Source organism: Peromyscus californicus, unplaced genomic scaffold (genome assembly GCF_007827085.1).
Source record: "Peromyscus californicus insignis strain IS unplaced genomic scaffold, ASM782708v3 Scaffold_12__1_contigs__length_115047231, whole genome shotgun sequence".
NCBI lineage: Eukaryota > Metazoa > Chordata > Mammalia > Rodentia > Cricetidae > Peromyscus > Peromyscus californicus.
The window spans coordinates 110,067,866-110,085,803 of NW_026294413.1; the positions used below are offsets into that span (position 1 = coordinate 110,067,866).

The 17,938-nt window shown below is 43.5% G+C and overlaps 1 protein-coding gene across 11 annotated transcripts in view; it reads left to right on the forward strand.

The window, feature by feature from the left end:
• Cadps (calcium dependent secretion activator) overlaps positions 1 to 17,938 on the forward strand; it is a 445,492-nt gene that overhangs the window by 370,945 nt on the left and 56,609 nt on the right. For all 11 annotated transcript variants that reach the window (XM_052734114.1, XM_052734116.1, XM_052734117.1 and 8 more), the window contains 2 exons: positions 3,145 to 3,219; positions 4,106 to 4,189. In XM_052734114.1, the coding sequence (XP_052590074.1) occupies positions 3,145 to 3,219; positions 4,106 to 4,189 (159 nt within the window). The remainder of the gene's footprint in view (positions 1 to 3,144; positions 3,220 to 4,105; positions 4,190 to 17,938) is intronic.

Below are 17,938 nucleotides of genomic sequence, written 5' to 3' on the forward strand. Positions count from 1 at the left end.
TCATTACCTGAATAGCAATGAGGAATTCTTTAATACTTAGCTCTTAGTAACATGATTCATAGAGCCAGTATTAAGGCATGATTGCCATACAGTGTGTAGAGCTGAAGTGTGTTTAAAGAAATGTGCACAGCCATATAGCCACATGCTGATGGGTTTTAATGAGACTCCTGGGGGAGTAGTGATATGGCCATGTAGAAATTCCCTTTCTTTCCTTCCTTCCTTCCTTCTTTCCTTCTTTTCTTTCTTTTTTTTTTTTTTTTTTTAGTCAAAGTCTTACTCTGTAGCCCAGGCTGGCCTCAAATTCATCACAATCCTCTTGCCTTAGCTATCTCCCACCAAATGCAGGATTATAGGCATGAGCCGCTAGAGGAGCTCCACACACTTTCCAAACTGTATGTTTGTGTATTATGTCGGTACTTGGGTAGGTCTATGTCAGTTTTACATTCAGAATGTAGTTCTGCTTCCACTGCGGTGGTGAGAAAGCAAAGTGGCAGAGATCCCAAGCTAAAGTTAATCCTGGAACAAAGAGGCAACATAACCGTATTAAAACACTCTAAGTGAGGGGCTGGCTCAGTCCATATGGGGGGCTGTGCAAGCCCATGGACCTGAGTCTAGTCCCCATTACCCACATGAAAAGTCAGGCATGGTGGTATATGTCCAGACCAATAAAAGACCTGTAGACAGCTCCTGAGAAATAACAGCCAGGTAGTCCTCTGGCCTCCACAAGCAAATGTGCAAGTGTATACACACACACACACACACACACACACACACACACTGGAAAAAATGTTTATTATAACAGGAAGATCATAATACTTACATACAATGAAAGGGAGAGATAGTAGGGCTACATATAAATTAGCATGTGAAGGTATATCATATCTCAGTAAGCCACGGTGTCTCGACCTTGTTTCTGCATGGAAGGGCATGTTCCTCATTAACCCCTTAGACACAAGGCACATACCTTAACCTGAGTTAGGATACAGAGAATACTTTCCATCTGCTTTTACCACTTCCATCAAGGTTGTTAAGAAGCCCCTTGTGCACTGTTTCATCTTGTACTAACTTTCACACAGCCAGCTCTTCTGGCTAAGCATAATGTCCTAATTAACTTAATAAATGTGACTCATTTACATCAATCCAAAGAAAATCTAGTAGAACAAGTCAGTCACATGACATCGGAAAGTGAGGATATGATTCTGGGTCTTATTTCAATACCTAAAAATGAATTTGGAATACTGTCAATATTCCCATATTCTTTTGCTTTAACATCCTTCTTTGTGTCTCTAGTACAGAGTCCTATGGATTCTGTTTCTTGTTTTTTAAGCTTTGGGTTTATGCTATTTACAAGTAAATCTTTCTTGAATCTAGCAGTGTGGCCAACAAGGGTTCTGAGTCATCAGGACAGAACACCATGGACCATTTGCTTTTTTTCTCCTGAATGCAATCTACTGAAAGGAGGATGCCTCTGTGATGGCTTTGTTCCTTCTCTACCCTTTGTGGCTACTTGAGGAACTTGAACACATGATAGTATTTGAATTGCAACTACAGTTGGCAAAATGTTTTCACATCTAGATACTCACTAGATCTTCAAAACAGCTCTATGAACCTGGGAGCCTCGTGCCAGAAAAGGGCTCGGACACTGAATTCTTAAGCAATGTGACTAAAACAGACCGACCAAACAGCTTTTGTGTTAAGTTTTGCTTTGCTCTTTGTTATACCCATTATGGATACATCTGATGTCTTGATATATGGAAATCTATAGAAACACATAGAATAGTCAAGTTAAGGTACTTAATATGTCCACTTCTTTAAACAGGGATTGGGGTTTAGGGGAGAGAAACATCATGTGTCTCTCAGTTGTTTAAAAGCATGGAGTTAAAACATATTCACTGAGGAGCCCCTTGTGGAAATCAGCAGTCTATATTGTCTTTTCCCGTTCTGGGCCCAGGTCATAATGCTGTCACCTGTTGAAAGTTTGCAGCTAAAGAAACTGAGCTCAATGTGGAGGCAGTATGGCTTCTGCCCTCATGCTGGGACATTATCCAGGTCTTCCAAGTCCAAACCAACCTCTCATCTCCTTGCTCCTGTTCAATCATCCTGTTTGCCAGCAACCAGAGTATTGCAGCACATCTTATTCTTATTTCTGTGTTTTCATAGCTTTGTGATGCTTTATTTAATTTTCATTTTCTCGTGTGTCCTTTTGTCCTGATTTTTATTTGCACTGTTCCTTTTTCTTTTTTATTCCTAATTAATCATCCTTCTGAAAGTTTGCTAAAGAGTGGGTAAGTGCACTTTTCCTTTCCAAATAACAATGTTTTGTATTATTGTTTTTTGTGTTACGGAAATACAAAATAATTCAAATGGATACTAAAATGTTCTAATAAATGTCAAGGAGCTGGCATATAATAATTTGTGTTGAAATTGCTTTTCCTTTTCCCCTGGCATTTACAGCAGATTTTTGTTTGTGTGGGGGTTTGTTTTCACATTACTATTTAAATTTAATCGACAGCACCAGTTTGAAAAAAATTGGAAAAACTTAGCTACAGTCTCAGCAGAAGGTCTAGCCTGGGTCTGCTTATTGCTAAACAGAAAGAAAAGGAAAAAAGTGTCGTTTGTCACAGTGGCTCAGAAAGAGACACTTTACTTGGACTCTGGGTCAGAACTGATGTGCTCTAAGGCCCAAAGTACCTGACAGGTTTTTGCAAAATCATTGTCTTAGTCAAATTCCCTTTAGAGGGATCCCCCAAATTGCTGGAGTTGCATCCCCCAGCAATTTCCCAGAAATGCCATTTCCCTCCCCAATATACTAGATTACTATTGAATCAAGCTTTGTGAAATCTGGTTCAACACACTGCCAGGCCATTAAGCCAGCCAAGTGTGCTGTTATGTGTATGTGTCCACACACGTCAAAGGCATCTGAAGCCTTAGACGAGGAACAATGAGCTTGTGATTTTTTAAGCGCTTTGGGTCTCTCACCATCAAAGACCAGAAGTCAGAATCGTACAGCTGCTTCTAGGAATATGGAAACAAACTGAGTCTGCAAGCCAGGCTTTTTTATAGATTGTATGGTCTAAATCCATGGGTGCATGCAGTGCTGTCAACCACCCGACATGCTAATATGTGTCTTTCTGTCTTCTTTAGCATCAATACCATTCAAAAATAGATGAACTAATTGAAGAAACCGTTAAGGAAATGATCACACTCTTGGTGGCAAAGGTAACCTTCAGAGGCAGGTGAAAGGGGGCATTGTGAATGTTGCTTTGTTGTGTCTACATTTCCATTAAAATGTAACACGTTAAAAAGTTGAGCTGGATACTCACATCTCTCAACAAACAAGATTGTACATCACCCAGCCCCGGCTTGCAAGGATTTTCTGATGTTCGTGAGCTGTGTGAAGATCAATTGATAAAGCGGCATATGTTAACTTAATAAGAATGTGTCCCCAAACGTCGCACTAGGTTATGAAGGAAACGTTTGTTTTGTTTCTCAGCACTGACAAAGTTAGATTTTGAAATACATAAAGTGAAACGGTAATAAGGAATTCTGCCATCCCGAAAACCCCTTTCCTCTCTAGTTTTACATGCAGTGAGAGTCATAATAAAACAGAAAAGTCAGATAAAGCTATTTCAGTCACCCTCATGAATTATAGAATTTTAACTAAGTAATGCTGAATGGGAAGACATTTATATTTGCCAGTGCTAAACTTCTGTTTCCCCCAAATTACTGATAAAATACAAATAAAAATAGATTGGATTAAATGTAGTGCTAATATGTAATGTAAAGACTGCTTTGCGCAGTTTGGGATTTGAAAAGTGCATTTAATATTATCGCATGCTATATGCAACTCAATAATATTTTGTCACTTTGCACTTCTGTAACACTCCGTATTTGCAATCACATAATAATGAAGAGAAAGCCGGATAAGTCAAATATTGCCATGCAACGGCAGTCTTTTCCTTTCTCCGAAGTGAAAGTTAAAAAAATGGAATGCAGAAACGAGCAGGGGCTGAGTTCTAGCCTCTAGGTGGCTGGGACATGTTATTCTTTCTTGTAAACAATTATAATTGGAAATAATATTTTTTTCTTTTTGCTATTTTACTAGTTTGTAACTATTTTGGAAGGTGTCCTGGCGAAGTTATCCAGATATGACGAGGGGACTTTGTTTTCTTCTTTTCTGTCATTTACGGTAAGTAAAGAGCATCCTGATTTTCTGGTTGTTGTTTTGGTTCAGTTGTGGTTCTGCTTGGGTGATAAGTAATGTGTGGTTTTGTTTGGGGTAGCAGTGTGTGTTAATTACATTCAAGCATGAATGTAACATATTAACACTGAAGAAGAGGCAGGGCATCCTGTTAGGGCGTGGAAACTGTCGGTTCCATGTCATGTGTGAATGCACAGTATGCATACACAGCCAGAGTAGCCTGCCTTCCCCCCTCTTGGCTATGACAGGAATGCAGTGAGGGCCACCATTTTTTTTTTTTTTTTTTTTTTACCAATAAATACTTTTAGGGATTGTATATGGTGACCTTCAGGTCAGCTGGAGCTCAAATGCCTTTTTTATGGTCCTTACTCTACTAGTTATGTTTTTCTTAATTGAGTTAGTTGCTCACATTTCAAGTCCAGGAGACCTCATAGAGAATGGAGGCTGCATTTCCGAGCAGATCTGTCCAATACACAGGCCCAGTTTATGGGAGTTGAAATATGGAATCTCTACAGACTAGATGTGCTGGCAGCCTGTGTGATTCCTCTGAACAAGAAGTTCTCCTAGTCTGCCTGCCTGGGCTCAAGAGCTGTTTGTGTTTATATATCCCTGAGATGCTGACATATCCTTTCCAAATTCTTTGAGGCTCCAGTTCTACACTAAAATTAGGTAAGACCGAGGCCAAAGTTTAAGTAGACGGACAAGCAAGAGGCAGCACATTTCTGTAGATAAGTAATCAGAGGAGAAGGTCATTGATTCTGCTTCCCTCTAAGTTCCTGCAAAGTGGGTCCAGTAACGGTGCGTGAGTTCTAAACTGGAACAGAAGTTAGGGGCCTTTGTCTGTAATAATCTCCCAAGTGAGCGTCAAATGCCAGGTAAGGAAGGCCCAGAGCATCATCTTAGGTACAACTCTTCATCTTTGGAGTCCCACAGAACTGAAATCCCTTCAGCATACTGACCAGCTGTGTGAGCCTGAATAGGTCTTTGAGCCTGGGTTTCCTCACTTGTAAGGATATAGGAGGTGGATAATATCTCCCATAATGCCATAGTATGAGATGAAAGCATCATGGTCTTAGCTTATTAGGTAAGACTTGATAAATGGCATTGATTACTAATAACAAGTAATGAATATGATTATGATAAGTTACAATCATACATGCATACAACTTCTTTCCAGACATGTCCTAAAAATGAGTAAATAAACAAATATATCCTATTTTGGTCTTTCCTCTGTCCATAGTTTCCTCTTGCTAGGAACAAAAGCAAATGTTGACTGATGACATTTCAAACAGTTACTAGATGGTATCCATCTATCAATATGCCCAGCTTGTTTTGATGTGTAACTGTGACCTTCCCAAATATAAAGATGAATTAATCCAGGAGCATGCCCTAGAGTTCTTCAGTTCTTCAGACCTAGAAATCATTGTCAAGGGTGGATTGGGAAAGGGACAATGAAACATTGCATGCAAATTTCACTCTGCAAATATATCCATAATGTGTCATATCTGCAAAGAAACCTACCAAGCCCACTCCTTTGACAAAGAAAGAAACCAAGACCCAGAGAGGGGGAGTCCTTTGTTTGAGGTCACATAGCAATATGTAGAGTGGGGACAAGAAGCCAACCCCCTGCCAGTTTCCCACCGCTGAGTGGCTTCTGGAGCGAGTGGGATTCCACTGGCAAATGCCTGGCGCTGGAAGGCAGATGGGCTCATGAGTGGGAAGGACTCACAAGAAGGATTCAGGGCACATGAGTTGGAAATAGACAAGGACTCACTACTCACTGCAACTGTGGAAATGATGAGGAATGGGGTGGAGTTAAGTGCAATATTTCTACAAACTTCTAATGCCCGTAGAAGACATTGGCGTTAAGACTTCATTTTGAGCCAATGCTTTCACCGCAGTATACTTGAACCCATGACTCAGGGAGGTCCCTTTGCTCTTTATTACTTCTACTTCTGTCCCAGCCAAGACCCTTTTCTAACATGAACTTTCCAAAAGATTTGTTAGCAGCTGGCTCAGTAGCCGCCAGATGAAGATTTCAGGATCCTGGGAATCCCCTGAGAAAGTGAGAAACCCAGACCAAAGTGTCCCATGATGACTTTGCAGCTGCATTTCCCATCCTCTCATCTTTCCTAAGACATTTTGCAGCCTAGAGGCATGCCCAGCAAAGACACTGCCATACAGAACATTCCAGACCTGCTAAGCCTGGAACTTCCCTCCTTGGTGATGCTCCTCCCACGTGCTTGGCCACCTCACGGCCACAGGCACCCACTTCCCATTTGCTGCCTGTGTTCTCGTTGCCTGCCAGGACTCCAGTATTAGAGAGGGGGAGCTGGACTACTCAGAGGTGGCAAGAATATCTCCACACATGGATTCTGAGTTCCTGCCCAAACTGCAGAGGGCCTTTGAAGGATGCTGGCAGCCCAGTGGTGTTAACTTCTCAGGAATGGAATCGAGGTGAAAGGGTGGGGGCAGTGAGGGGGTGAGTGAGATATGTGAGGAACAAGTGCAGGAAGCAGCTGTGTGTGCTCCAGGACCCAGGACAGAGGTGTGGAGCCTGTGCAGTCTGGTGTGCCTTCCTTTAATTCTGCTCCTGTTTTCTCATTCCATTCTTTGAGCGTTACTGTGCACTTACCACATCCCCACCTCAGCAGGACTGCCAAAGATGAGCCATGTGCTCGGCCCCCCAGAAAGCTGACGCTTATCGACAAATATGCCACCCTGTCCCCCCTCTTTCTCCTGCTGAGCGCCTCCTTTCCTGGGTGGGCTTGATTTTGTGGTCCAAGCCAGACATTTTGGAAAACGTCTGCAGTGGCGCAGAGCAGGCAGGAATATTTATTTCTCATCTCCATCTGCATTGCTTCCTCTCTTGGAGAGGAGCTGGGGGAGGAGGGCGGATGAGATGTGGCTTCCTCGTGCCAGCCCAAGAGGCGCCCAAGCACACCCTCCTTCCCTCCTTCAGGGGCCTCAGCAGCAGTAGGAGCCTGGGATTGAGGGAGGCAGGCGCCTCTCGAACTTTTTCAAAGATCAGCCCAGTTGGAAGATATAGTTAGCAACTATCCACCCATTTCCCTTGCCTGCAAGATGTGCTTTTATGGCAGATGACTGTTTGGAAAGGTCTCTGGCTTGTGGGTAGCTTCACGCTGTTCTTTTAGGAGGCCAAAAGGCAGGGCAAGCAGGTACCCAGGTCTTTCTCCCAGATCATTCAAATATTCATTAGTTTACCCAGCATATCTTTACAGAGCACCTATATGCCCAATATTGTGCTAGGTGCTGGGGTCACAGCAGTGCTCCAAAAGATGCTCTCTGCCCTTTAGGAGTTTACATTTATTGAGGGAGCCCGGCAATAGAAAAAGAATGAATGATCAAGTGGGAGAAAGCATTGCCTAAGACACAAACGGAGAAAAGAGGAAAGTGGGGAAGATATTATTTCAACCAGGACAATCACACAAGATCCATCTTGGGAAAGCCATAAGCAGAAATTTCAGGAGCCAGCTGTGGACAAAGAGGAAGTGAAGGGAATATTTCAGAGAGAGCAGTAGGCTACAAAGCAATGAAACAAGAGACATTTCTGCAGCATGTGTTACAATAAACATGAAGGCAGTGTGGGGCAGAGTAGCTAGGTTTTGGAGGTGAAGACTGAGTTGGAGAGGTCAAAGGGCAAAGGTCCAGGAACTGTGATGTGATGTGTTGTGCAGAGGAGCTTATGTAAGACAAGTGATTCCCAAGCTTCAGTGGGGTTCAGAGAGAAAGACAACCCCAAATAGATAAACCTAGGCAAGGAATCTCAGTACTGCCCCTTAGCATAGAGCTGGGTGACCCAGAGCAATGTCCCATACCCTCCCCTTTAATTGCCTTTGCTGTGGTAGATAAATTCAGATGTCTAAAATAAGTACTGGAGCATAACTCCTGTTCCTTAACTACTCACTGAGTGCCTGGCACGACTAAGTGCTTTGAATATGTTCCTGGGACTCTCAGAGTGATTACATTCTCCCAAAGCCCTTTAAAAAAATGCTGGAACCAAGACTCAGAGAGGTTGAGTACCCACCCCAGCTCCACCTGAGCGTTCCTGCCACTAAGTTCCACAGCCTTCACAGTGGGGTGAAGGCAGACAGGATGGTCTAACTCCATCCCACACCCAAAGGACATCAGATCCTCCAAGGCACCTGGATTTCAGCCAGCTACAGTCCTTCCAAACACATCCATCCCGGTTACTTACAGAACACACAGAAGCTTTCTTGAAACAGGAAGAAAAAAACCCATTTCAAGGCCGCCAAGAGCCTAAGCCCTCCTGTGTGTCCTGCCTTCTAGGTCTCTAATTGCTCACATCAGCGGTTTTTTCTTCTTGTCAGGATTAAAGTTGTTTTTCAACTTGAGAGTGAAACAAAGTTGAAATGGTCCATCCCTCTAAAAGCTGTGGGGAAAGCTGCAATCAGTTCCCAGAAGCCACAGTGGCAGCCTTTGTGCCGAGCACCTTGAGATAGTTTGCCGCTTTGCTAATGACCAGAAATGGAGCAAAGAATGAACCTCCGTCCAGAGGGAACTGTGCTCACAGAGGCAGCTGGGGCTTTAGACTAGGGCGAGATTGCATAGCAGTTTGCCAATGTTTTCTCAGTGTTTCAGTTTGCTTTAGCTTGAGAAAGCAGCCAGGATAGGAGAGGTCACTGTACGATGTAGGCTGGTGAAAAGTGGCACAGATTCATCCATCGTCAAAGGCTAGCAGCATCAAGTTATCAACTGCTGGATTCTTATGAGTCAGACCAATGGCTAATACAGCAAGTGGCATGTCCTGCCTCAGATGTGCCACAGCCATGAGTGGCAGGACTGACTTACTGACATTGAAATTGAGTGTTTTCCATGCATTTTATCCCTTTATCCTCACAGCCAGGCTGTGCTATAGGTTCAGTTTTTATTCCCACGTTATAGATGAGGCCCACGGAGTAATTCTCCAAAAGTCATGTGAATAAGTTATTTTTTTTTATTATGGCCAGAATAATTGCCTAGATGTACAGAACCCATTAATGATACCATCTGGTGATGCTTCTAGGACCCACCCACTGTTACTTTATTCCTAATTGGGAGGAATAACTATTTGGGTGGCTGAAGAGACAGCTCAGTGGTTAAGGGCACTTGCTACACAGCCTTGAGGATATGAGTTCAGATCCCAGCATCCATGTAGCAAGCCCAGTGAAAGTTGGGGCAGAAACAGGAATGTGATGAGCCACAAGAATATGTTATAAGGAGCCCAGCTGTGTATTAAAGCTATACCTTGACTAGGCCAAGGGTCAGTCAAGTGGGAAGCCATTTAGCATGGACTATTTGGTGTTACACCGCTTAATATTCAGCTGTGCCTTGTTATGAATTTCTTGTGCTCACAATTACCATAGAATGTGTGTGAACTTCCTGCTCGGGCCAGTACTTGGATAAGGTTAAGTGGTCAAAGCCAAGCAGGCCTAGATGCATAGCTTTGTTTCTTGTGCAGATGAGGCTCAGACCATCCCCTTGCCTTGAGGCCTAGTGGCTCTCCAGAGCAACTGACGGAGAACAAAAGAGGTTTTTACATATCAAGGTGGAAGGTAGGGTGGAGCATCATTCCTGAGGAGGCAGAGAAACAGCCTGGCGAGGGGAAGAAGAAAACAAGCATTTTCTGTACAGGCTGACAGAATGGCATGACCAGGGAGAAGGGAAGAACACAGAGGTTTTTTAGATGGTAAGGCAGAACTCTTGTAGAGTTCATCAGAGCCAGGAGTAGAGAGCAAGTAGAGATGGAGGGCGAAGAAACAGAGGACGAAGATGAGGCTGGAAGCATAAGAGCTTAGTCGTTAGCAAGACTATGAGAGGGCAGTAAAAGAGAGGACAAAAAAGAACTGAGTGTCAGGATGGAACTGAAGCTCTGTAGACAGGATTTCATCCCAGAGAAATAGAGTAGGCAGACAAGGAGCTTGGTGTATCTAGATTCATTCCTGCCCTGAACGCCTGATGGAGCTGTAGCTGTAGAGCTAGAATTTCGTCTTAGAGGAATAAAGTTAACAGACATAAGAGTATAATGTATGTAGTTTTTTTCCCTCAGATACCCTACCTTGGATGTAGTGTCTTCCCAGACTCTGGGCAATTCATACAGGAGGATTACTGAAATTTGCCAGATGTAAGCTTAGCCAAGAAATGTGAACTCTGTGTTCATGGAGAGACCTTGCCTCAAAGAAGTAAGAAAGAGAATGATAGAGGATGATATCCAATGCTCACCTCTGGCCTACACACATACACACACACACACACACACACACACACACACACACACACACACTCACACACACACACACACAAATACACATGCACACACCACATGCATATGTACAGTGCTCATACTAAATAAAAAATAAAACAAAATCTGGCAGCACAGTTACTTTATAGAAAATTTATTCTAATCATCCTGTTTTGAAATAACACCCATGTAAGAGACTTTCCACTTTCTCCCACTGCATTTGTGCTTCTACATAATTTCTAGTTTTATTTCAGTCCTTTAGTCAACACATTTTTTAATATATATACTACATGCTCGGTACTAAGAGCTCAGTCATAAATGAGAGACTTCGCCTCTTACTGTGTGTTTGCGTGAAGATTCACTCCCCACGAGTAATCACAAGCAGCATTACTATTCAGAGAGAGGGAGAAGTAGCCAGTGCAATGGAATTATAGAGCAAAGGCGCTCAACCTTCTCAGCCAGAGACCAGTGAAGAAAGTTACTGGAGGGGTGCAGACATGGTCCTGTGTGGACAGATGAAAATGTGTCTGCACAAGAGTGTATGCATCTGTGTATGTGCCATGGAAGCCAACAGGACAACCTTGGGTCCCCAGGCTAGCTGGCCAGAATCTGACTGGCTCTGCTTCTCTGTCACTTGGGATATAAATAAGCACTGCCGCGCCCATCTTTTTAGAGATGCATTCTGGGATCACCTCAGCCCCAGAAGTGACCCTTAAACTCGAGCTACCGGAGAATTAGCATCTGATCTGGCAAGACAGGGATGCAGGTAAGACCAGGCACAGAGGCCAGATCCCTGGTGGTAGCCATGGCAAGTTGTGATCTTCTGACTCCAAAGCTGTGAGCTGCCATTAGAAGGTGACTTTAAAAAGCCTTACATATTTCCCTAGTTCATTTTGCTCATTATGAACTAACAAAAACCCTGTGCCCGGCCAAGTTCCTGATCTCAGAATCATGGCCCACCCCTATCTTCTGCCAGTCTCTTTCACCAGCCACTTCCCAACATTTCAGATTTTGGCATTGGACTTTGGGCTCTGGGGTATAGTTGATCATCTGGTAGCATAGACTCATTTCAGATTTCTGCCTTGAAAAGACAGTTGACAGTTTACACACCTGCCAACCAGAGCAACTTATAGAAGAAAAAAGATAAGCATCTGAAGTTGACTGATCCTCTAATATTTTATGGGGAAAACAGAATAGTCTTTGAAAACAAACATGAGATTTTTTTGTTTTGTTCAGACTCTCAGGTGCTGAGCAAGCCACTCACAGAAATTCTACCGTGAAAGAAATACCTAACGAATTTGTGTGCAGTGTCAAGTAGGCTAATTGAAAGTTGTAGAGTCCACCTTGACCTCCAGCCACACACAGTGGGAGCTTACTCCAGGAAATTTAGAGAGAGAAGGTGAAGCCAGTCTGAGAGAAATTGACAGGTTACTGGCCACTTCTGAGATCTGGTTCAGTTATCTGCAGAGTAAGGCTGCTGATGTCAGTGTCACAGAGCTCCTAGAACAATTGGGAATAGAGGGAACCATAGACTTTTCATGGTGCCTAGTATGTGGCAGGTGCCCTGAGAATAGCACTTCTAACCTTGAGCATCAGTTTGCTCAGAACAGTAAGGAAGTTGAAATGACTCGGTCTGAATATTTCAACAGTGTTCCTTAATGTACTAGCCAGTTCTCAAAGCCTAGGCTTCTTTCCATACAACATGAAGCAAATCTGTGAGGATTCACCTTTCAAATTTCTGTGTCCAGAATTTTGATCACAAAGATATTTTCCATTACATTTAGTGTATGTTTAGCATTTTGTCTTTCACTTATGCATAGACTTTAGGACACCTATTTATTAATTAAAATTTTAGTTAGGGCTGAGATGTAGATCAGTGTTAGAGTGCTTACCTAGCATGTATGTGGTCCTGTGTTTGAGCCTCCAAAAGAGAGATGATAGATAGATAGATAGATGATAGATAGATAGATGGGTAGATAGATGATAGATAGATAGATAGATAGATAGATAGATAGATAGATAGATGATAGATAGATAGATAGATAGATAGATAGATAGATGATAGATAGATAGATAGATAGATAGATAGATAGATAGGGTCATTCCTTCTGCACTTCCTTTTCATCTTTGTCTTTACATCAAGGGTGATGTTTCTACTTAGTCTGACCATATTTAATACTTCCCTAACATTCACATGTGTCCTAGGGGCCTCAACTCAACCCTCTCAACAGGTGACGATGAAGTCATGTTATTTGTTTGTTTTATTTATTTTTTACCCTTTCTCTTATCTAGAGTGACACTAATTTTCCATTTACAGTAGAAATGTTTTTTTCTAATTAAGAATTTACTATCAAATTCATCAGAAGAGGAATGCTAAGTAAATACACCAAAATGGGCCATGGGCTGCAGCCACAATTAGGAAGGTGGAACAGCTACTAGAGGTTTGGAAGCACAGAAACTTTCTACCCACCCCATTTGTCAGAGGGATGGAAATGAGACCAGAAAAGGTAAATACACTGCATGGCCCCTAGTCACAGAAAACTCCTGTCTCTTTACCTGAGAAGAGGAAAGCATGAAGGAAAATCTCCATTGTGCAACACACCTAACTGGTGAGCATGGCCGTGCTGATGTAATGACTCACAGCCTGAGGACTGGGGACACCGTTCAGTCAGTAGTGCTGGCTACACACATGTGAGACCCTCATTTCAATCTCCAGTACCCATGGAAAAGCCCGGGGTGGTGCCACGTGCTTCTCAGCTCTGGTGAGAGAGACATCTCTGAGGTTCATTGACCAGCCAGCCTAGCTAACCAGTGAACTCCAGGTCCCAGTGAGCCGGCTCAAAACGAGAAGGTTAGCTTCCAAGGAGCAGCACTTGAAGTTGATCTCTGGCACATGCCATCAACACACACACTGTCTGTCAAGTTCAGTGCAGGAAGCCTAGAAAGAAGTGAAACATGGGGGCAATGGTGACCCCATCATTCAAAGGTGACTGTAAACAGGAGCTCAGTGAAACCACTGACCTAGAGTGCTCTGAGGGCAGAAAGTTTGGGGAGCAAACTGCCAAGCCTGTCTCTCGGGGATGGGGTTGGGGGCTAAATGGCAAAAAAGTAGGCGGATTTTATATGACAGTCAGCAGGGTGGAGTCTTTGAGCTGAACTGGGAACTAGATACCCTGCGGGAGGTAGTTGGCTTTTAAGGAGAAATTAAGGTAGATTCCTGGTAAATAGAACTCTGCCTTACAAGAATCCTGAAGAATTTATGCTTGTTTACCCAAGAACAGTCCTTCTGTTTCCTCAAAGTCCTTTGTTTAGGACATTGTCACCAGCCCTGCCATTTTGGGGGCCCACTTAGGACCTGACAGTTACTATTCAGTGATATCAGCAGAGTCTTTGCCCACTCAGAAGCATGGTTGTGCTGAAACTGGACACAGGGCAAGGCATGGCACAGGCCCTCTTGGAGTTTGAGACCTGGTCAACTTCTTCTTGTTGAGGGATGTTCAAGGGGGAAAGCAAAACCCATAAATGGCAGGGCCAGGCCGTGTTCCCATTCTAGTCAACACAAGTAGCCTCCATGCTTGCTTTGAAAGTCTACATAATTACAACTCACAGCTCTGAGTTTCTAAAATGCAAGTGTGTCAGCTAAATAAACAAACTGTGAAGCTGTACAGTGTGACCTTTAGGAGAGCAGGCCAGGTAGGTCAGCTCCTGCTGTAACTAGCTGTGGGTCTCCTAAGGAAGTCCCTTCACCTCCCTGAACCTGCTTTCTTCCTCTGTCTGTGTGATGTTCATCAAGCTCAGCCTCAACCAGGAGAGACTGAGTGGACAAGGATGCTCACATCCTTCAGGCTGAGTAGCGTGGAGAGAAGCTGGGTCTAAAGGAGTCCTTCCTTGAGTCTTGTCAAATTGCTGTCTGACAAGGGAGGGAAACTGGAAGGAAAAATGGGTCTGCTTGGCTCAGGCATCTGTTCAGAATCTCCCTGGGGGGTGAGGAGGGTTGAGAACATATTCTTCCTAGCTGTATTCTCTGAGCACAGCACCCCGGCAATGGAGACAGAATCATTCTCCTGCAAATAAGGCTACAGCTCCTGAGCAGGATGTGGAAGAGGAAGCTTCTGCTTTAGTAGAGATAGTTGCCCACTTCCTGCCCGACTCCCCCTCAGAGTGGTGTGTTGGCATGGTCTGTGGGAGCATTGTCACCCTCACTCTCACTCTAGTAGTTGACTTAGTTCAGGTTTCTGTTGCTGTAACAAAACACCATGACCAAAAGGCAAACTGGGGCGGACAATGTTTATCTGGCTTACACTTCTGTAAGTATAAGGAAGTCAGGACAGGACCTCAAACGAGGCAGGAACCTAGAGGCAGGAGCTGATGTAGAAGTCATGCAAGTGCTGCTGGCTGGCTTGTTCCTCATGGATTGCTCAGCCTGCTTTCTTACAGAACCCAGGATCACCAGCCCAGGAATAGCACCACCCACCATCAATCATTAACTAAGAAAATGCTGTACAGCCTTGCCTATAACTCAATCTTATGGAGGCATTTTCTTAATTGAGGTTCCCTCTTCTCAGATGACTTTAGCTATGCCAAGTAGACATAAAACCAGCCAGCACAATAGTTAAATCATAGCCAATGCTTAAGAACATACACAGAAACCAAGTATTCCCTGATAGCCCTGCAACCAGGGCTCAATATTCTTGTGTACAGATGTTTGGGGAGAAGCCAGAGAACTCTTCTGCCTTCCCCTGGTCCTCTAGACATCTGCAGTAGTCCTTGAGAGGCATTTTAGAATATCCACCATAGTTACACAATTACTCATGAAGTCTTGTGTGTGAGGGGTAAAAAATATAGTGCTTTTTGCTAACCATAGTCATCATTTAATTTTTACCTGCATGCTATAGCAAATGATCTTGTGGAAAACGTAAGAGTGGCCACAATGCTAACCATCACTCACAGATAAGGAAACTGGACTCAGTGAAGCAGTCTACACAGAAGTATGTAACAGTAGAGGAGCCTTGGCTGCCAAACCAAAGAAGCTGTAATCCCACCTCTTTTCTGTCCTGCCTGGATGTTCCATGGAATACCTTAGCTTCCTGAAACCCAAAATCGGGAAGCTCAGTCTCAAGAATGAAGGGTGTGAACTAGGCACCCAGGCAATATATAGGTAAATCTGTCGTATTTTCTACATTACCATTATCCAGTATTAAGTTCATGACAAAACAGAAACTAATCGCTGTTCCCCAAAACACGTAGTAACTGAGAGAACAGGAGCAAAAGTTGACACGTAGCCAATATTCTGTTTTCTGTTATCTGAACTTTTCAAAACTGTATTCTCCATTTGTAGTCCATTTAAGGAAACTTTATATACATATAAAATGTTTCACTTTTTTCCTCAAGCAATTACTTTCCAAAAGTAATGGATCATTTTTTGTGTCACAAAAAGTGTCACAGTTCTCACATCTGTGAAAACAGCACTCATACATGGGCCTCCCCAATACAGCATGAAAAAAGGGGCCTTGTGAGTGTGTGCATCCATGTAACCTTGTGAGGGGGTTTTCCCCTTTCAATTGTGGTAAGATACACATGACCAAATGCACTGTTTTCACTCTTTTGAAGTGTGCAGTTTGACTTTTGTGCTGTTAGGCCGGGATCACCTTTTCTAACTGCAAAGTCCTTTTCATCTTAAAGAACTCAGATCTGCATCCCTTTATGCCACATTCCATTCTGTGCTCACATGGACTGGAGCACTTCACAATTGGCCCAGTCTGCCCTTGATCTTTGGCAAGCAGTAAAGACATTTCCTCCCCTCTGGTGGCACAGCTCTGGGAATCCATCCTGCTGTCTATGATTCCACACACATTTCCAGGATGGTGTTTTTCTGCAGTCCTCAAGAAGCATTGGGAGAGGTTTTCACTGTAATTGTCACTTGGCCCCAGGCAGGAGCCACTGAGGCCTGCTCAACTGCTCACCCGCACACACAGTCCCAGTACATCCCACCCACTCGCACATTCTGTTTCCCCCAAGCAGTCAGTCCCTCCGTTGGCACTCAGTACACATTCCTCTTCCCAAGACGCACTTCGAGCATCCAGACTAGGGCTGGGGGGTGGCCAAGTGTTGCTTTGCCTTCATAGAGGGCACACGCTCCATCCAAGCCATGACTCCATTGAAGAGAGACACCAAGAAAGTTACTTTTCAAAAAGAGACAACCTTCCCATAAAAAGCCCTTCTTCGCTATAGTGTTAACAGTTCTATGCTTGCTTTGTTTCTTAAACAATTCATCAGAAAATTAATGTAAAAACATACCTCAAAAAATAAAATAGTGAGGCCATCCTGTTAACTCTTCTGTCAATCCTGAGAACTTGAGTTCAGACTTTAGAACACACACAGTGAAAGAAGCAAACTAATGGACTGCCACAAGTTGTCCTCTGACCGCCACACACCCACTGTGGCACACATGCATGTATTCATGTACATATATACATAAATAAATGTAATAAAATTTTTGATGAAATCATATAGAAGCACTCAATTTCTCAATTAAAAAACATCTCTGGCCTGTCACTTACTCCCTAGCATTTTTATCAGAAGGGTCCATTAAAACCAACTCAAGGGGCTAGGTAAATGGCTCAGTGTGCAAAGTAACTATTGATTAAGCATGAGAGCCTGAGTTTTGATCTCCAGCTCCCATGAAAAAGCTGGGTAAAGTCATGTACGTCTGTAACTCCAGCATTGGGTGAGGAAGAGGTGGGAGGATCCCTGAGACTTGCTGACTTGCTAGTTTTATCAAAATGGCAGTCTCCAAGTTCAGTGAGAGACCCTGCCTCAAAAGATAAGGTGGAGCTTGATAGAGGAGGACACTAAGTATATCTCTGGCCTGTCCTACCCATGCATCACACACAGAGAGAAAGACAGAGACAGAGACACACAACGATTTCTTTTAAATCCAATTTATTTACCTTAGAGCTAACTACTACCCTTATGTGACTACTTCTTGGTTTGTTTTTTTGTTTTGTTTATGTGTTATGTGTTAAAACGGGGTGTGACATTTAACCTAGTCTGGCCTTAGACTTGTGATCCTCCTGCCTAGACATGTGATACCACATCCCGTTTATGTGCGTATTCCTTGGCAGGCCAACCTTAGCTATATGTGCTTCCTTGTTCCAGGCAGCTTTTCCTCACCTCACAACCCTCCCTCCCTCTTCTTCCTAGCAGAACTGTTTCCTCTTTGTAGCTTTGTAACTATAAATTATAGCTGTTGGCCTTTACTTCTTACTCTCCCCACAAAATGAGATTGCTGACATCCAACCCCTTTCTTCCTGCTTCAGACTCTAACAGGGAGCAGAGTAGCATGTCTCTCCATCCCTGTTCTTCAGTAACTATGTTCGTGAATGTCTTGAGTCAGAGCACTGACAAACCTTGTAATGACAAAAACGTCTATCTGAGCTGTCCACAGTAGTCACTACCCATAGCTCACTGGGCTG